We start from the raw sequence: 22,594 nt of genomic DNA on the forward strand, positions 1-22,594 counted from the left end.
CGATTTGATTTTTATGTTGTTTATTTGGAGAGATCCATGTCCATAGGTTTTTTATTTTTTTATGGAATATTGTATTTATTATAGTTAGGTTATGGAAAGACGCGTATTCGATTAGTTTGTCGCCCCTTTGGTTTCTTTTTCCATAACAGGTTGGGCCCATGATTATTTCTTCTCCTTTTTTTCGCTCACCTATCTTTGCATTCAGATCTCCTAATAGTATAATTTTTTCGCTCGAAAGGTTTCGAGCTTTTTCTAGTTGTTCATAGAATTCATTCATTTCTTTTTCTGACGCATCTGTTGTTGGTGCGTAGGCCTGAATAATGGAAAATTTTGTTGCATCGAATTTCATATTTAACAGACATACTCTTTCGGATATTCCCCTATAACTTTCCACGTTGTTTTTGTGTTCTTTTTTTATCAGAAAACCAACACCGTATAGGCCATTTGTCTCACCAGTGTGACAGAATATATGGGTGTCGTCTTCTAAAATGTTATTGCCACGTCTTCTTACTTCTGCTAGCCCTATTATATCATGTTTAATTTTCTCTAGGGAATGTTTGAGAAGTATCATTCTTTCAGGTGAAAGTAAAGATCTTACATTGTATGTACATATGTACAATTTTCGGCGTAATGGAGGGTTGCGGTCTAGGTCTCCCGCGGTGACCAACCGTGATGGGAGATCGTGAGAGGAGGGCCTTGGTTGCTACTGTGTAGTAAATTTAGAGCAATGAGCTTGCGGAGATGTAGTTGCCGGTTTTTTCATAATGAAGTGGTCTATTTTGTTTGTTTTGTTAATTTTTGCGGGTTGTTTTTGTTTCAATTTTTCTTTTGTGTTAGTCTCTGGCGATTCCGACAAATTCCTTTTTTTGCTTTTGTTTTGTTGATCTTCTTTTTCATTGAGTATAATTAATTTATCGTACTTTAAAATAGCTTTTATTCCTTGCTCTCTTGCTTTCTTTAATTCTGATTGGAGTTCCCTGCGTTTGTCTAATACTTCCTTGGGATAATCTTCTTTTATATAAAACGGTGTTCCGTTTAATATACTTTTGGATTGCATTATTTTTATTTTAAGCCCCATAGTCAATAGCGATACTAAAATCGGTCTATTTCTATCATTTTTTCTTCCTAATCTTCGTACAAATTCTATAGTATTTTTTTCGCAACCAATATTTAACATGTTGTTTATAAATTGTGAAACTTTTTCTTCCAGTTCTTGGTAGTTTTTTTCGCCTTCTTCGACTCCGAATATCACTATATTTTTTCTTCTAGAAAACTTTTCGAAATTATCTATCTTTATTTTTTGGTCTTCCAATTTTGTTTCAATTTTTTCGTTTTTTGTTTCTAATATTTTGAATTTTTCGTTTATATTGTTATTTATAGTGCATTCAATGCGGCCTTACGGACTGATAAATAGACAACTTTAAAAAAATGTATTTTTCGTAATCTGCAACATAAATATATCGTGTGTACGAAATACCTTTTTACCTCGATATTACATACCGACACTGCAATTTTTTGTATGTATAGATTACCAGAAAGACTGACATAATATATTGAAACCTCCCTTGACACGTATATTAAAGTATCTATAGGAAGGAAATAGGAAGTTTAAAGTCGAACTTCATTTACCGCTCGGGCTTTTTTACGGGCCTCTTTATTGTCCCGCACCGAGTTTTGATGCTTCAGTCCTCAGTCACACCGTATTATAATAAAAATAATTAACGTAATAAAATATGAAAATATTATTTGAAATGTGACCGTGCAATTTTGTTGTCGAGAAATAACTGTAAAAAAAAATATTTTTGTCCCTGTCTTATCTCTAAGAATCGGAAGACTAATAAATTAATTTTTATACGTTTTTTTTTTCAATAGGATTTCTTTAATAGAATTTCTTAATAGAAACTTCAGTTTATAGTATTCAACCAAAGTTTATTTTATTACATTTCCTCTAAAATACACGTAGGGAATTACTAGACTATCTTAATTTTTTTTTGTATTCTACTATTCCGTGAAAGAAGGCATTTCTACTATTATTGATTTAATAAATCTGATAACTCTATACCACTATTCTATCTAAATTATTAACTTTTTAACTAATTACTAGTTTTTTTTATAAATGCGATATTATTTCCCAAACTAGCTGTCGCCTGCTACTCCGTCCACATAGTATTTAAAAAAAACGTTATTACGTTGTATGTGTTGTTGTAGTAGCCTATGTGTTCTTCCACACTACATACATCAATGCCAAATACCTCCAATCAAACATCCATCTAAACACTCACCTATATAATATTAGGTTAAGATTTAGTATGAAACAAAACTAAAAATAATAAATTTACTCATGCTAGATATTTTTTCACGTTCGTCATTTAAATTGTTCCTTACGGTGTAATAGCGGGACTATATACGAGGCCGGGTAGTTTTTGCAGGGGCTTTATTGTGAGCGAGTTTTAATAGTCCCGTACGTAGCTATCATTAAACGAACAACTACTTTAGTGCTTCTAAATAGCACTATGAATATCTATACTTTAGGCATTTAGCTTTCGAAATACCTAGAACCTAGGTGGTGTAAATGTGAATGTTGAATGATAAAATCGTCAGTTTGGACTTTATAATCATTGTTATTTAAAAATTATAATAAATATCCTAGGAAATATGTATATTATACTTTTTTTTATTGGATGTACCAACAGTCACAGAGACTTCGTCATCGTGGAATTTATAAAAATATTTTAAATTACACGCGCACACATAAGTTACCTTCTAGTAAAATTTCATTAAAATCGGTCCAGCCGTTTAGGAGATTAAACAGAACAAACGCGAATTTGTAAACAAACAGACGAAAAATAATTTTCGTTACAAATCGAGAAACGATTTTTAGGTATAATTTACAGACAATTAATTTTTTTTAATTTTACAGATATACATTTCGTAGGAATTAAATACAATGATGTATAAAATACCATTAACCTATATTGATAAAAAAAAAAACAAAAAAAACGTATCGTCTTATTTGCTATTTTTATTAATTCCAAATATGTGTCACCTTAAAGTAAATTAATATAAACGAAATTCTTAGATTAAATAAATAACTTAAAGATCATATAAATATGAAATATATTCTAAAACGAGTAGTTACTAATGCAGAGATAAGTAAATAATACATTATCATTATACAAGAACCTATACAATTGTATACGTCAGCAAACAGTGATCTTGCAAGACGGAAAGATAATGCAAACAAATTAAGAGAGACAACATTACCACCCATGTTATTATGTTTAAAGTACACTTCTCGATTAAGCTGAGTTATACTGAATTTAATCGCTAACGAAATTATACTATTAAATTGGAATGTTTTAATTAAACATCATTATCTGCCATACTCAGAATAAATTAATTGATGATTTATCATATCTGCTGTGATTTAGAATCGTGAATTGTTCACTAAGGAAGACTAGATTTAGTTAAAAACATCACCACGAAGAAAAGATTTTTCATACTAAATCTACGCTAATGGAGACTACTCAATGACTCTGAGTACGAAGTCTTAGCAATGACTAATTACGGAGGTATAATCTCCGTTATAAAGTAGTTTGATTTATGTTTTGTAATTCTGAACAATTTTTATCTATAAGTGATACAGTCAAAGTTTGTACACCCTTATTTTATTTAAAAGAAAAACAACCCTTTTAAATGTAAGAGGCATCGTGTTAGTTAGGCAACAAAACTGCAGGTAATATAAATAATTTCTTTGTTGTTCGCAAGTTACACGTAACTAAGGGGCCCGAGACACAAGCCCCACGGCTATTTGTTTTGTATTAAAACTGACAAGATCGAAGCGTGTAAATTTTTGTTGGGTTTCGTATAAATATAATATATATTTTTAGTCAAAAGGTGAACCAACGATTATATGATATTGCTATTGATGTAAAAAAGATTGGTCTTTAGATAAAAATTAGAATAACTTAGAAATAAGAGATCTCTCTTCCATTTCATAACTTTCAACGCAAATGCATGTTATTACGGACGGCCGCTTTCAGAGTCGCTAAATGGTTACTTAAATAAACCTTAAGGAACGAATATAATTTCATTAAGTAAACACAAACCATTTCTTTGGCAGTTAGTCTTTGGAATATTTCTATTAATAACAATCAAATTAATTCATTTTCGATTACGGAACCCTAAAACGTGAGACAGCACAATATAAGTTCAACCTAGTAACCGCCATCTCTATCTAGGACAAGTCTCCACGATGTTCTGTTGTTTTGTTCTCACAAACCAAAGTTCTGATGCTGTTTTTTTCCCTTCGAACTTAAGTCAGTTAAGATGAACGATTCTATCAATTTAGTTTGAGATGCTCTTGTTAAAACTGCTTTTTTATTGTCTTTGAAGCTATTTTGTTATAAAGTTTAATAAATAAAAATTTAAACAGCTTTGTAACTGATTAACCATTGGGCTATTACTATGATAGATATAAAGCGTAAAAAGGAACACAAAGTTTATCGAATTATTAAAGCAATACTCTCTATTCTTGTAGGAAGAAGAAAATAAACTATAAAACACCATAGTTGGAAATAATTTTGAAATAGAAATGTAATTAATTTAGCATTTTCTTTCCGTCTTGCAAGCTGGCTCTCGCATAGAGAAAATGTCTGCAGTAAGTGAAGTAACAAAGAAACAAAAAGAAATACACGAGCACACTATTTGCTGCGACATTCAATAATTAAAAATGGCAGAGTGAATTGTTGGGATCGACTTCGAAAAATTAATAGCCGCTTACGGGAAATACAGTTTTTATTTTTAACTCGTTCATTTCCTTTTTTTCTTTACTTAATTACTAGTCATACGAAATAATTTGAAACCTTCTTTCTATCATGACATAGTAATATTGAAGCTTTAGAAATCAATTTCTCTTCTTCCTCGAGGTAAACGATTTAAGGATATGTCAAAAACAGTTTCCGAGATTCGTAATTCCAATAACTTTATGTGAATAAAACTAGCTCCCGATGTCACATACGTCTCTATCAAAGACTTTTACGACAAAGAATTTAAGGACATGTGTAATCTTCCAGACTATGTTCTACATCTATGCCAAATTTCATAAAGATTCAAGCAGTCGTTTTGGAGTTATGAAGTAACAAACATCCATTCCATTTCAACATTTGCATTTATAAAATTATCTTTTATTTATTGAACATTTCGCCTTTTCCAGGCATCGTTACATATAATTTTTTAACATACAATACAATACAAATTACAATATACAATAACAAAGAAAGAAATACATTTAGATTAAAAACGTAATTCCTCTAATTAATCAATCTCCGAACATTCCTACGAGGAAGAAATATACATTATATAATTGATGTTTCGGAAGAAAAAAATGGTTATTGTGAGAAAACTATAAAAGATAGATGTATGCTATCGCGGAGCTACAATTCGTCTATACATCATTTTTATGTAGGTTCTATAGTTTAGCCTACGTAAGCGCTGAAAGCAAAATTGTCCCTAATTTTCGCAACAAAATTTGAAGCTAAATTCAAAATCTACTAGTCTTCTAGTTATTTATAAAAAAAAAAAAAAAAAAAAAAAAGGGACCTATCTGCAAGCACTTCCTTTCGATTAAAATATTTTTTATCAAAATCGGACCACCAGGGGCGGAGTTTCGCGGTAACACACATAAAAAAAATACAGTCGCATTGATAACCTCCTTCTTTTTGAAGTCGGCTAAAAATGACAGGAAATGTATATTGGTTACCACCTTATTACCAAAGAAAAGGCCTATAACTGGCAGATTGCCAAATCGTACATTACGGCCGCACAAACAAACAGCAAACGTATTTATAATTGCGTCTAAAACAAATTTCCTCATTAAAACCGCAAACCTTTGCCAAAGCAATTAACAAAACTGAATGTTATTTAGCCAACAAAACAGCCGGCAACAGCGGCAGCGGCCGTGTTTAAATCAAAACAAAGGACTTTTCTTATTTACGTCGTGAAATTGGTAATGAGATTGGAGTGAGCTTGCACAATTACTACCCCAAAGTGTTAAGGCAACCTACACACGTGACTCTTTCTCTGCGCATCGTTTCCTCACTCCTGAGGGTCGCGACCTCTCCTCTTGACCATCTCGCGAAGGGTGGTTCTCCATTCTGTGCGGTTTTCACACGTGACTACATAATTGTTTTACTGTTCTTTACTGTCTTCACAAGACGCAATTTATAATTTAATTTTATCAATCTAATTTAAGATACATCGTCTTCATTGTTTCGGTTTCTTAATAAAAAGACGAATGATCAATCGATCTAGAAGGCGATAATCTGGTACACCCTCATATATAGTGCTACGAAATCATAGAGTCATCATCATCATCAACCTGCCCTTATCCCTATGGAGGGTATACAGTATGTACTACTCCTCCATACATCTCTATCAGTCGTCATATCTGAATTTAACCCCTTTTTACGCATATCCTCTTTCACACAATCCATCCATACTTTCTTTGGTATTCCTCTACCTTTATAGCCATCTAAATTCAATCTCATAACTTTTATGAGTTCATGGATTATGATGATAAGAAGTATAACTTGAATAATCTTATAAAGTATATAGCTAGAATTATATATTTCAGACAGTAAATACTCACCAGACGCGAACGTATCCCTACAGCATTAATCTACGTCCTCAGTAAACTGTAGCGAGGTGGCTCAGTTGCCAGTAAGTAATTAAGCTCTCACTAGATTGATAGGTCTATGCGTTTGGCGTTAGTTTTAATTGGCTATTGTTCCGGATGAAATAAGTTCACTTTCAATCAATAGCCGGAGTTTATTTCGTGCATTTTTGCAGCACCAATTGTGAAACAGGTGCAGTTGAATACACACCTACACTTCGACTTTAGTGAACTAAGTCTGAAACGAAGCTACAACATTTTGTTTTTTTTTTTTTTTAAGTCTGTTTAACAGTGCAACTTGAGTGCATAAAAAAAATAATTAGATGTTAAAAATGTTCTTGTAGTTATAGGTTAATAAGATTTTTGTTACTTCATATTGAAAGAAAATAATATGTGTTCTTGTATTGTCCTTGGTTCTAAAACCTCGTGTTACTCTCCATTACTGGTTACTTAATCAGTCTTTTAAGGTTAACACACATTGCTTTACTTCTTGTCTTAACATAACGTTTTGCTACGAAATTTATCCCATTCCATCAACGACGTCGAGGCGACAACGAGTGGATGCCGCGGCAATAGCGAGACGTAGCGGTGCCAAATGAGCGAGAAGTTGACGAGTCCGTGTAACCCCTTAGTGTACACTTCAAAGCGGTAACTAAGTCCCTTAGTACCCATTTACATAACTGATCGAGTATTATCTTTGTTCACAGAATGTCAATATCTCACGAACCGAATGCGACATTTGCTGAGCTGGTGATCACCAACGTGAAGCCTGATGATGAGGGCGTCTACCGCTGTGAGATAACCTACCTCCAAGTCGGGGAGGACTGCAACACAGTACAGGTCACCGACTTTCATACCTACAGTAAGTATTCAGTTTATCCGATTCGAAGGACCATGTTAATAAAATATTTATCAGTCCGTTTTAAAAAGCTACATCGTTGCAAAAAAGGTATTACAGTGCCTAGAGCTTTTATACTGTTAATATCTTTAACAGCCTATCCATAAAGAGTATGTATCTATAAAAGACTTAATACGTCCATGAAAAAGGAGCTGATTTTATTCCCGCCTAAAATATTTCAACGGTCACATAAAAACAGTCGCAAAAACAAAACACTTGAAGCGAGTACATTAGTCGTATTCGCTGAGGACATTAAGAATTTATGATAATATCACAGGAGGGCAGAACAATGGTACAGAGCAGTATACAGTGCAGTACTGCAATTTTGAGATTAGTTACTGTCAAAACACAACAATACTGCAATGTCCTACTCTGCCGCTCTGTCTTACTACACCGCCCTCGTGTGAAACTGCCATTACTGCGCACCTGCTGAAATTCTATGGCAGTAAATCTACTTTGATTTAACGACACGACTGTAGGGAATTTTCCTTGTAAAAACTGTACGGAATGACTGTACTTTGGAATTTTGACAGCTAATCTCCTGTGTACCGTAAAAAAATAAGTAAGAGACACAGATGTAAGGTAATTATTGGAAGTGTTTAAAGTATCATCAAAAATAATCTTGAAATAGGCATAGAAATATTAACAAATACGTCAGGTTTTCTTTTTATTAAATGTTAAATGCACACAGACAGGTCGACACAACGTGGTCAGGCTTCCCATAAGATTGATAATCTAGTCAAAGTTGCGAGAATATCCTGGATACGGGTAACCAGGACTTGACTGAATAGAAGAAAAAGATATGTTAAAAGTGACTGGCATTCAATCTGATTGATCTTTGACCATCTATTCGTTCCCTTACTCTTCATATTTCATATGAATTTCCCTTTTTTTCCTACAGTATTTCCTATAAAAACTGCAAATTAATGGTCATTCAATTACCACGATCAGTGACATAGATTAAATTACAGACCAGAATAAAAAAGTAAAGTCCTCTTTACTAAGGTTGTATAACTAAATCCTACACATACTTTGTAATAATCGAGCCCCAAAATTACGAAACAAAATATAAAAAATACAAAGAAGTTAATCCATAAATTAATTAGGTATCGGGCACATCACTATTTCCTTTCTGAGGCAAGTCGTTTTGTTCGCGACGTTATTGCTTCTACTTGCCTGAGGCAATACGAGCCAATTTTATCCCTTTCACACTTATACTCATGTATATAAAAGTATATAAGTGTGAAAGAGATGAAGTAAGTATGAATCGAAGTATATTTTATTTCAAACGTTTCGTTGTTTAGGGTTGAGGATTATTGCGTTGTTAGTCGATTGCTTCTGTATTGACTAGCGGTTATTCAGGAAAAATATGTTTGGTATAGAGTTATGCGATATTTCCTGGATTCGTTTTATTACCTCTATATTAGTAAATAAATTGCTTATCAGGTTTACATTTGCAGCAATATAACTTTACCGGTAATAAAAAAAAATCACAATAAGTAGCCTTCTAACAAACATCCATCCAAACATTTCCATTTATAATATTAACGATTGAAGAGTTTTGTGTAAAATTCTCATTTTAAATTGACCATTTAATGTTCCAAATCAGCAGTTAGTTTAATTTAATACTATCCACAAATTATTGTTTTACGATATGAGAAATAATGAAGTTAATTACAATTAAATATGTAATGGTCGTATCTTGGTATCACGTATTGTATTCAATATGAGGACATTACCGCCATCTGTCGCAGAAACTTCCAATCTATTGTATGTTTTTATTTTTTAAATTTTACCGAAGATATTTAAATAACGACCCCAATGATTAAATGTAGAATCCTAGGTGCAATTTTGATACAAGAAGTAATAAGAGGGAATTTAATATGTTTTTTTTGGTACATCTTGATTTATTTTACGACCTTTGACTTTTAAAATATATTTATAGTTTAACTAGCTGTCGCCCGCGACTCCGTCCGCGCGCAGTTAAAAAAAATAAATAAATGGGGGGGTATGAAAAATAGATGTTGGCCGATTCTCAGACCTACTGAATATGCTCACAAAATTTCATGAGAATCGGTCAAGCCGTTTCGGAGGAGTACGGGAACGAAAACTGTGACACGAGAATTTTATATATTAGATAAACTTATTAAATTACTTAGTTATATCGAAATGTATATTTTTCTTATTTATAAAATAAAGAATAAGTTTTAAGATTAACGAATAATGATTGATAAAAAAATTGCTACTTTGATTCGACCCTAATATGTGAGCTTCGAAGTTGCTTTATTCTAACCTTTACACTTCGTTACTTTAACAAAATAAAATACAAATTGAGTACAATAAACAGTACCCCAATGGGGTCGCAATTTAAGCTCAAATTTTATATTAATTAACACTAAGTGCTATTCAGTGAACGATTTTAAAGATTGAAAAGTACCCCGCGGGGCCTTTGCGACCCGTCTTGGTTTAATAGAGATAATGTCCCCGCCAGCGTTTCAAGGGTTAAAGGGGAAAATTTTCACATTTATATGTAAATTTACTAAAACACTCAATCCGGGGTTAGAGTGACGAATAGATGCCGAGATATTTTCAGGGTGATTTTAATATTATTAGAACGATATTTACAAGATTGAATGGATTTATAAAATGAATTAAGTCGGGAAAGATCGAACGATAAGTTGATTAAAGTTGCAATTGAGCAAAGATAAAAGCGCAATAACTTTCTTAAGAACTTCATATATTTTTTAATGAAAATAATAAATTATTACTTGTTACGGTCAGATCATCTTTGTCTAAACAATTTAAGCCACTTTTGATATTTACTATGTAGTAGATAAAATGATTTTTCTGGTACAGTTTATTATTTCTAATTAGATTAATATTAGTAGGAATGATGAGTGTACTTTGGCAGCTAGCCATTCTGGGGCAATTATTATAGTTGACCACGGTAATATTTATGTAATGCGATCTGAAATCCGTTGCGGTTTGCCGCTTGCTGACAGCTAACGTGTGGTCATTGCTGTGTGGGAATTGACACAAATATTAACCACGTATATCGCCTTGGTGAATATTATCTTTAATATTAAAGGCAAAATAATAAATTAGGGGATTTACCTTCTTAATATGTCATCTTCTTTCTGAGGTCGGAGAACATTTGAACCGCTAATTTGAAGTAGGCACGAAGAATGAAAGGTTGCATGTATATAGATCTCAACTATCTAATTCGGTTATATCGTAACATTCCAATGTTTAAGAGCATTTCTTAATAAAAATACTTTATACAGCTAACAAACCTTAAATACAATGTTATAAACAAATTGTCCAAATTGTTAATGAAATATCAAAAGCATTTAATCTCCTAAATTCCCTGAATACTAAACCCGGAGGTAGCAAAATAATTGAAACAAAGATTATTGTCATAACAGATTTAATACCTCTACACCTAATTGGGACTTAGATTTAGTTAGTTTTAGGGAGTACCTCCCCGGAGGGCCTCTGATTGCGAGGGATGCCATTTTCCCTCCTCCTCCCAAGACGCTTAGTTGCATAATATAATGTGTTTAACAAAGCTATGTTATGTTAGAATTAATTAATTAAATTATTGTTTGTATTGACATTTACAGAAGGTCAATATTTGTTAATGGCACTTGATATTGTAATTACTTTGTCCATTATGATGTACTAGCAGTTGGCCGCGACTACGTCTGTGCGGAATTTAAAAAAAAGATAATAAGTACCCTATGTGTTCTTCCAGAATATGTTCTACATTTATGCCAAATTTCATCAAGATTCGTTGAGCCATTCCGGAGATATCTTCAAACAAACATCCATCTATCTAAACATTCGCATTTATAATATTAGTAAGATTTGAATCTACATAAAACTTCAAAGTTCAACTATTATCTTTAACAAAACAAAGATGAAAATATGTTTTAAACTGGGATTTTGGTCTCAGAAACCCACGGTGATAGTCTAATTTCTCCGAAACTATTGATGCTAAAGCTACGAAGAAAAAAGTCAATTTGGATTATTTTATTATACAAAATGCTTGTATACCTAGAAAAAGGATAGTATCAAAAACTTTTAGTCTATTGATTTCAAGAGATATCTTTTATATTTAGAATTTATTTCAGTTTAATATAAAATTATTTCTCGATTATCTCGTTTTTTGTTTTAAATTATAAAATTAGATAGGATCGGATAGGTGTATCACTGGAAGCACTGTTTTAAACAGACAAATACATACTGACGTAAAAAAATGGCGTAAGCAGGAAGGAAATGTCACACAATTCACGCGGTTCTGAAAAATGCAGTTTTATACAGGCGATTTATTCGGGTAGCGCGATGTACATTGCCGGCTGGGAACGCTGCGGAAGCGACGAGACCGGAAGTCAGCGTACAATACACATGATGCATTGTATTTCGCGCGATAACGCTAAAGTGATGAAGTACGAGGATACGCCTTGTTTGATTAAAGTATTAACAAAAGTGGGTTTATGAGACCGAAATCTCTATTTAAAATATGTTATCTCTGTTTTATCAATGATACGATATATTTTTACAGAAGTTTTGGAATCGGAAACCCACGGTAAGTGTTTTAACATACATTAAACGTTGTGATGATCTTACAGTTACCACAGCTAAAATAAAAGATAGGTTGTCTTCCTGCTTATCCTTTGTAGAGAAAAAAGAGACGACAACAAAATTTTACTTTCTTACTTTTAAATTGCTTCATAGCTAGTAATGAAAAATACATTCCTGATAATATTAACTTGTAAACTGAACTATAAATATATAGAACTAGCTTTTACCCGCGACTCCGTCCGCGCGGAATAAAAAATAGAAAACGGGGTAAAAATTATCCTATGTCCGTTTCCTGGTTCTAAGCTACCTGCCCACCAATTTTCAGTCAAATCGATTCAGCCGTTCTTGAGTTATAAATAGTGTAACTAACACAACTTTCTTTTATATATATAGATATCAACTAAATGCCACTAACATATTATCCTTTCAAAGTTTATGTTACGTCGTATAAAATTAAAAGTTAAATAGAAGCATATCAAAGTTTCCTTAAAGAGGGTAAAATTATAGAGGTCCTTTTCTTGGCAAAATGTTTCAAGGAACCCGGAAAGGAAAAATATTTCCTCATCTTGACTTAAAACTTTTACCTTTTTTAATTTAGAGACGTGAAAACTTCGCTAGGAGTTAATTTATAAAGTTAGATTTTGCTAACGTTAGACCAATATTCAGATAACTTCTATTTATAGATAAATCCAATACGTAAGGTACTTTAAACTGAGAAATATTTAGCTGGTTTCAATGTCACTCTGACCTCACTCACGCTGAGGTCAGCTCACGCTGATTGTCAGTGCTGTCAGCAAAAATGTATTAACTTCTAGAAAGCACTGTTAAGCTATGAGCCATTCTAAAACTCTTTTTAGAAGTTAAAATGTTTTGTCTGTCAGCATTGATTATTAACGTAGCTCTAAAACCAGATTTATAGATAAAAACAAAAAAAAAAAAAAAAAAAAAAAAACAGAGAAATTCCTGCAAAAAGTCGTCATACTCAGGTTGATACTTGACTAATGTTTAAGTCGATTTTAGTTAAATTATAAGATAAAAACACTAAATATATGGACAGAAAAATAACCTTTCTATATTCGTACAACTAGCGTAGTCACTTGATTTAGAACACGTATCATCTAAGTCATTCAGGAGGTTGAATCCGCTATAAAACAAAATCATAAAGTATGCACGCTACGTGCAAACCTCGACGTGCATTTTGTCCTAGTGTATTAGTCCTCGGAGTTACGTTAGACGTGTGGGAATTACTCTTTCTACTATATTCCTACACACATAGGAAATGGTGTCTGTAAGAAAGAAAAAAAATATTTTATAATTGCTTTTGCCCGCGACTTTGTCCGGTCGGTATTAAAAAAAGGAGAACTACAAAAAAACTCTGTGCCAAATTACATCCGTATTCACTTAACCGTTTAGCAGTTAACTGCTAACAAACATCCATCCATTAAATCATCAAAACGCATTTATAATGTTGGCAAGATTAGCAGAGGACGTCCCAGAAAGACTTGATCAAGTAACATTTTATGGGTTTCTACTGTTGAAGGACTTGTTTAAAAACATATTCTCCTCGCCATATTCCTGATTTTCTCTTAAAAAAACAATTGATCTTCTAAAGTACTAATAGTTACACAAAACACAGCGAAAGTTCGGGCCGAATTCGCAATTCTTTTAAGAATCATCTTAGCAATAATTTGTTCTTTGACATTTTTATTGAAGGGAAATAAATGATATACACGTTGTATGAATGTTTATATGTTGTGTGACGGCACAATATCCGGCCGGTCAAGGCGCCACGGCCGCATTGTGACCGCAGCCGGGAATTTCACGACGCATTACCTGAGAATAGTGATGTACTGAACACTATATTTTAATCGATACCAAGTTTATTATCTTTTATCGATAAAATCTAAGTCGCATTTATCCGGCGTGGTTGATTGAAACCTATTTAAGGTAGTAGAGGGTAACATATGGGTATGTGAAGATTTATATGAACTCACGATGTCCATTTTCGTAATTCCTCGCCCTTGTACTCTTTGTGTATTTATGTTGTCGTTGCAACAGATTTTAAACTCCTTAGAAATCTGAATGTTTATTGAGTTTATGGTTGTTTTTTTGCGTATCAAAAAAAACTGTTTCTCTATTCTATCGATATGTATCATTTTAAGTCGCATCACTATTGAGCGGAGAATGTCCTTATGCGCTCATTTCACGTGACATTACGCGAGCTGACCTCCACACTGACACGTGCAATGGCGTATGGCTTATAGAGTTAACTGGTGTTTACGTAAGTTCATAGCTTTTGTAACCACTACCATTATGTAATAATAAGATAAAGTAGCAGATCCTCGGCAAAATTATGATTATGTATACGTAATATTTGAAAAAAAAAAATACGACCAATATTAAAAAAATTCTATTTGCCCAAATAAAATTAAAAACTTTTTGAATACATTGCTATATAATAAAAACATTATAAACCAATATTGTAACATACGTATTATGTCCTGATCTGTTTATTGTTCTAAAACGCTTCCGCCTATCACATACACCTATACCAAACACAAAATAATGGTGACGATTACGTCTACAAAATGGGCAGATTTTTGCGACTCCCCTTCCTTTCCCCTCACATTGCCAACTGATGTCCGTACATTAAAACTGAGCTGGCGACTGGACGTATATCTCACACAATGAACCCTTAATAGCACCTCTTTTACGTCCGAGAAATGTTTTAAAACTTTTGTTTTTAAAACAAGTTTTAATATTTGTTTTTTACCCAAGACCGTAGATTTTAATTATTCGTTGCAGGAAAAGGTTCCACAATAAGTACACTTCTATATTTATTCATTTGAATAACAACAAATATTCATACAGTCGTCTAAAATTGGTACAATGATTATGGGATCTTCACTAGAAACATTGCTATATCGTAAAACTTTTAAACATGGAATTCTACAGTCGACGCATATATGTAAAAAAACATATTCTTATCTCTTTTGTTTCAAGGGAACGTGAAAAATAGTAATCTTATTTTCAGAGCTGGGCATTAACTCGTTAATCCGTTAATCGTTAATTAACGAAGTTAACATTTTCCTTAACGGATTAACTTTTAAGTTAAATTCAAAAAGTGTTAACGCTCTTGTTAACTTCCGTTAAATTTCACTTCCGTTAATTTAGTCCGTTAATTGTAACAATAGACACTTATTGACGTGTTGTCATTTTATTTAAATTATGCATCAGGCTACATTCGTAAGTTCGGCTATGTTCGGGGACCGTCGGCGAGTCGAATGGTGACCGAGAACGAGAGAGAACGAGAACGAGCGAGTGCGAGTGTATGTAGGTTATACAATACACCGAGCGGCCGGGAAAGACTTGATCAAAAGAGTACCGCAGAATCCTTGTTAGAAAATAGTGACGATTTAACCAAACTTACCTCTATCAAATATTGCGAAGTTTAGGCGCTAGACACCTTCAAAGTTTATTAATTATTTCACATTTACACAAATATCTCGAAAAGTCTATATTACATTTTATTCACATTAAAACTAGTTTTCATTTATTTAACATCACTTTTTTTTAGAACATGATTTTGTTATAAAATCAACATAAGGTACGAAAGTACTTTATTCTAAATACAATAATTATACACTTTGTCTTATACGTGAAACGCAAAAATCTAGTAAAAAAGATAAACACTGCGTTGAATTGCAATCAAAATAATCAAGTGTGCATAACTCTTCAACGTCGTAACTAAATTACAACTAAACTTTGTTGGCGACGAAAATGTTTATTTTAATATTGAAGTTTAAAGACGGCCAAAAATATAAAAAAAAATCGTTTATGGTTCATTTGAAAAAGCGTACAAATAGGATTTTTTTGTCATTGCGTAGATAAGAAACAAACAATGAAAAATAAATTTAAAAATACGAAAGACGAAATGTGCACGCAATAAACATTCCTCAAAAACAAAAGGGATTTAGGTGTTTATTACCGTCGTTTGTTTTTTTGGGGCTTCTTCATGGTCAACGAAAAATAATTTTGCATTTTAAAAATATGAACAAAGGATCAAATGGACAGCCCGCACAGAGAATGCGATAACGAACTCGATGGATTTATGGCCCCAACCCTTCTAATGGTCGGGGATGCACGTGCGCTGCACAAAGACAATAGCGAAGATAATTTGTTTGTTTACAAAAAAAAAGTATACGATAAAACGAGAAAGAATGAGGAAAAAGATAAAATAATTATGTTAGTGAAATAATGTTAAATTGTGTTATACTAAAATTAATATATGAAATGAGCCGCTTATTTTGAAAGTGGCCTAACTCCATTTATCTTCAAATCGAGATATTGAAAGTTTTGCGTTTCAATGAATTTAAAAATATACGTATAAGATACTAAGGAGTCATACTGCTTAAGCGTATCTAAGGATGTTAAATTTAAAGTTCCTGTTAAAATAGTTGCATTTATTAAGTAAATAACGTGCGTTTTCTTATCAAGAATGGAGTTGGGCCACTTTCAAAATTAACAGCCAGATTCATTATAAAATTTGAAGGTTCTCAAGTCCATTCAACATAATTTAAGATGTTTCAAATTAAAAAAAATAATACGGAATTTGTTTAGCATAATATGTTGAAAACACTTCGGAAACATAATTTATGCGATTCAAAACATTTTTTAATTACAGAACATAGAAAATTACAAACATAAAATTACAAAACAATTTACTAGACTACCCCGACGTGGTAATAAATTCAGAACTTTAAAATTTTCATTTTCATTCATGGATGTCTTATAAAAAAATTTGTATGGTTCATTTCTGACAAAACGCATCCAACATATTCTTTGATTTCTTTCTTAACCAGTTTACTGATTCTCCATCAGAATTTTTTACTCTTTTAAAAATAGCGTCTTCTAATAATTTTGTCGATACAAAATCTTCCTGTCTCATTTCATTTAGAATAAAATTATTACCCTTCCGACACTTTTTAATAATATTGTAATAATTTTGGGGAACGTACAGTAAATTATTTTTTTTAATGCCGTTTCTACCACGGCTAAATCTCTATCATTTGGTAAAAACGAATGTTAATATCATTAAAAATTTATGATCTATAATTTCTATATTATTATCCAAAGCTTCGACAATTTTCAACCACATTAAAGCTACTTTAATGTTTCTATTTTGCTCGGTGCACATGTCACTTGTAAGCTATGGTGTTTTTCACTTCTTAATTTTTTAATATGTTTTAAGATGCATGAAACAATAACTTGATGTAACTATAAATGGAGTTGGGCCACTTTCAAACTACACGGATCAGTTATTTAATTAATTCGGAAAACTTATGTGTAAAAAATTTATCGTTTTTTCTCTGATAATCTGAAGTGTTTCACTGATAAATAACATGAAGTTGTACATGTAACCATGGTAATCGGCAAAAAAATGAAAAACGGAGTTAGGTCACTTTCAAAATAAACGGCTCAAATGTCGGCACAAGTGACCTTTACAATAACATAAAAAACAATCTCAAACAAAATGCACTGAAAAGTAACAAAATAATGTCATGAAAACCCTCTAAACTCTAAAGAAAGTTCTCTTCTTTCTTGTAACATATCTATATTGTATAATTATTGTTATTTCGCAGTCGGTGTCGGCCGAAGTAAATAGGTGACATTTTATATTTGAGATGTATTAAATATACTTACGTTTATGTCCCTTCTTACTGCATTTTGTTTGAGATTTGAGATTGATATTCTTTTGAATATTACCATAATACGAGTATGTCTCACTGTTTAATAGAAAACTTGTGTTGTCTAAATTTAGTTAGCTCTCTAATTCCGTGAAGATGGATGGTCGATAAAAAAATGACTGAAAAGGTCAATTGTCCATCATTGTCAGTGAAGTATATAAGTGTGTGTAACTAGTGCATGCTATGTCATTAATATCGTACAGGCAGTAGTACATCACCCCAATCGTCAAAATTTTATTTGAGTATATTATATAACTAAACTATAGATAGGATTAGATTTTCGAGATTTCGTAAGCGCAGTAAAAAAATAGCCTAAGTTCTATTGAAAGTCTCGACAAAATTAGTCCATATGATTCGGAGATTATTCGTATGGCCATTTCCCGCTTGCGCCCTATACTAGTAATATAAACCAAAATTAACTTTAACTGTTAACTTTAACTTGCCTTAAATTTTCTTAAATTAAACGCTTTAACGATTAACGAAGTTAAATTTTTATTTAACGAATTAACGATTAACGAAGTTAACTTTTTGATTAACTGTGCCCACCTATGCTTATTTTATTAGAAGACTTACGACAGTGGAATCTTCCATCACGTTTTGTTTGGTGATCATAGAAGTTGAACCAAAATTAAACTGTTAAGTAACAGGCAGGCGACAAAAATCAACCGTAAAGAATGGTTAGAACAATATTGGTCTATGTAAATGTCAAATACATTATTTATAAGTGAAACAACAAAGTTCAATTAATTCAAAGCAATCACAGTTAAACGGTAAATTTATACCCGTTGGCGGCAGAGACGATCAGAAATTTGAATAAAATTGATTTCTATTAATAAAATAACGTAGTATTTTTCATAATAAAATTATGGAACCGAATTTAATTTTAATTTAAATTGGTAACGTTAAAGTAATAAAAGACAATCAGAAGTTTAAGAAAAAAGTACACTAATTTCTGTAGAAAAAAGTAAAGTAGAGCTAACGATGTTTTCGTACAAGTTTTTCAATAGTGGAAACACAAGGATGTTTTTTCAACTCATCCTTTACATCTAGAAGTATTTATACCTAAAATTAAAAGAGTAGCTAGAATACGAAGACTATATTACTTTAAATAGCTATGAAGTTATTAGCCAAATTAATTTATTAGGAATCGTCATTTATCAAAATACACGTGATTTTAGGTATATGGAGGGAGGGGTATTTTAAAACTAGAAACACACAAGGTTTGTAGGGGGTCAAGTTGGTAAAAACAGCACTTAACGACCCCTTACAAAAATTTAATAGCAATTAAAATATATGAAAATCGTGACTGTTTAGACGTACTAATATTAACATAGGATAATATCCACATATCAGTACGTACACCTTAATGAAGCAACATCTCAGATATTGATAACATGCCGGAGTCAAGTATAAAATCTATCAACCTCAACTCCAATATGCAACACAGCACTCGCAATGCATAAATCAACGATAGTAGACGTGACTGGAGAACACTTCCACCTTTCTATAAAATTTCCTCGTGTGTTTATTTTAAAGTAAGAAAAATATGCAACAGATTTATCAGAGGCTTTCGTCTGACGTGATAAATAGAATTCTAATGCGAGCTCCCGATTCTAAAGGTCGGTTTAAACTAAACGAACATGGAGTTAAAACAAAAGCATTCTTTTATGATCTTTAAGTGTAAACGAAAATTTAATTCTTATGTCATAAAATGTTTATCAACACAAACAACAAACTCATTACGTCTCATCGGTATGTCCCTGTTCTTATCGCACTCTAAGGGGCCGTTGCATTAGATTTTTGTTCTCCATATCAATCTAACAAGAGTTATTTCATTCGTCCCTCCCTTCTTAATCATATCACCTTTCACACAATCTATCCCTTTCTTATAATAAACGATCTAAGTCTGTTTACAAAAAAATAATTTGATAGATTGAGGATGGAATAAATATTCGCTTGTGTAAATTGGCCTTTACGCTATCCATCAGAACAAAGAGTTTCGCACGATTTGTAACTGTGAACCAGCTCAGCCAACTTTCTATAGTATTTTCCTTCACGAAATCTGCATTTCCGATGTTGTACGGATTTAAGAATAATATTTCCATATCGAATATTCTGGAGTTCATTTAAATAGCGTTCCGAAGTGTGCGAGATCTTCGTGAAGACGTCTTGCCTTATGTTTTTTTTTTATTTCGTTCTTAGAATCCAATATAGTAAAAGCATTTCATCTTATGACTTCTTTAAAGTTTATTTATACAGCAAGGAAATTATTCCTAATATTTTTATATTATTGATCTTTCGTATTTCAATGTCCTGTTATTAAACCGAAATTTATTTTTATTTCGCCAATAATTCGTATCTGCTAGTTCAATTTTCAAATGTAATAATGTTTTCTATGAAGAAATTTTCTCGTCCATTTATCTTTTAGTCTACATTAATGATGGCGTAATCAAGGCAATAGTCAGGCTGTACACTGCCGTGCAACTGATGACCGGGCATTACGCCTTGCGAACAAAGCGTGCAATGTATCTCGCACAATAAAATCCTAATAGCCCCCTATTTAACGGGACAGAGTTTTTAAAGTATATTAAGAGATAAAGTTTCTTCTTTTGTACTAGAAAGTAGAATAATTTGTAACAGAAATGTGCTTTTATTTTAAAAACTAGCTGTCGACCGCGACTCTGTCTGCGCGGAATAAAAAAAAATCTTAATTAGTAGCCAGTGTTCTTCCAGACTATTTTCTACATTCATGCGTAACTTTATCGAGATCTGTCAAATAGTTTTCTTTTTGTTTTTGTTTCTTTTCATCTACTGAATCTGCAGACTATAAGAAATCGGTATTTCGATTGCGAAACAACGAATAGTTTTGCAAATAAAGATATCGACGCCTGGCCTAGGGCCAGACGGAGCCTGAATAAATATGTATAACCAAACCCCCTACTATTGTACGATGTGGAATAAAATTTAGCCGCCTCTAAAATACGCTCCCGCTTTCAACATTCGATGTGCTTTCAACAAAATTTGTTGTACACAACTTGACATGTATTTCGTATGCGTATTTGAGAATTGAAGGCGTAAATACTTTTACGTATAAATTTATATTGGTTTTATATTTATTCGATGCGAGGTATAATGTACAATGTGATACAAATAAGATTGAAAGAACTGGTGCCGTTTTACGTAATAAATCTTGAGTTAAAAAGTAAAATAAAATCAGTTGGAATATTAAAGTCAAAAATTAATAATTTCATTTGTAATTTACTGTTGAAAAGAAAATGGAAATTAATAATTTCTTTTCATGAAAAGCAAACAAAAGAAGTCGAATCTTACAATGTTAACTTTTCTAACTCATTTTGTATTCAGTATTGTCAATGGAACATCGTTCTTGGAATTAGAATTAACTAACAACTACTAATATTATAAATACGAATGTTTGGATGTATAGATGGATGGATGTTTTTATAAGGTATATCTCAAACACTCCTTCTCATCCTCCTTAATGGGTCTAGCAGAAATTTGGCATAGACGTAGAACACAGTCTGGAAAAACATATAGGCTACTATTTTTTTTTAAATCGGTGCGGGCGGAATCGCGAGCTATAGCTAGTTAATTATAAATGTTTGAAATATTCAAATTTTATTGTTCGTTAAACTTTGAATGTAATAAAAAATCTAATTGAAGAAAGAGCTAGAAGTCAACAACTCAATCTTTATGTATTTTTTAACATGAACCTATTTTAAGGACTCGATGTTCGAATTATTATCATTAAGTTGTCAATACAAAATACATAACAGATTAGAATTACGAAAGGACTGTTAGATTTAAATATGAAATAGTACAAAATTAATAAAACATCGAGCTGACGCAGAGCAGTATACAGTTCAGTACTACCGAGACTGAATAGGTAGGAAGTACTGCACTTACTGCTATGCCTCACTGTTCTTCCCTCGTGTGAAACTATACATCGATAAAGTAAAAGTCGATCAAGACTGTATATAACGGTTGCCAAGATTCGCGGCCTGCGATTGCAGCCATCCTCTTACAGTGAAGGAGCCCTTCTTCAATACGTTGGGTCATCGCCAACTTTGTGCCAACTTACCGCCAAGTCACCGGCAAGTTATCGCCATCCTCAAGATTATTGTAGGTATTGTATTTCATGATTGCTAGGGCGTAGGTGTTTCAGTATATCGCGTAAAGTAACTTTTGTTTTTGTTTATATCGCCAAACAAACAAACGCGAATCTGTCTAGTTGTAATCGGGAATTTTTCAGGGACGGATCCTTTTTTTAACATTATAATTTATTAATTTTTTACCTTAAAAGTCAAAATTGCGGAGTCAAAAATCGAAGCTTTTATCTAAATTAAAATATTAAATGAGAACTCATGCATCAAAACAGATAATATGGAAAAATCTTGTAATCCAAATTCCGTAATTACTTATCAGTTATTTTTTATAATTATTATTTTTCGCATCATCAATCTAGATTTCTACAGCAGGTGTACTAATATTATCTACAAGCCTAACTAGCTCTCATTACAAAAGCTCGGTCTTAATCTAGAACTACACTGCATTGCAGAGAAACCTACGTCCTATATACTAAGTAAGCTTTAAGTATGTAAGAACTATCTCGTGTTATGTCTGAGATAACGTACAAATTATTTCTTAGAACTAAACTAACCTGATATTTTATCT

The 22,594-nt window shown here is 32.3% G+C and overlaps 1 protein-coding gene across 4 annotated transcripts in view; it reads left to right on the plus strand.

Moving 5' to 3' along the window:
• The window catches only part of LOC106711761 (hemicentin-1), a 342,091-nt gene that overhangs the window by 220,449 nt on the left and 99,048 nt on the right, over nt 1–22,594 (plus strand). For all 4 annotated transcript variants that reach the window (XM_045684717.1, XM_045684716.1, XM_045684718.1 and 1 more), the window contains exon 4: nt 7,381–7,535. In XM_045684717.1, the coding sequence (XP_045540673.1) occupies nt 7,381–7,535 (155 nt within the window). The remainder of the gene's footprint in view (nt 1–7,380; nt 7,536–22,594) is intronic.

This window comes from Papilio machaon, chromosome 27 (assembly GCF_912999745.1).
Source record: "Papilio machaon chromosome 27, ilPapMach1.1, whole genome shotgun sequence".
NCBI lineage: Eukaryota > Metazoa > Arthropoda > Insecta > Lepidoptera > Papilionidae > Papilio > Papilio machaon.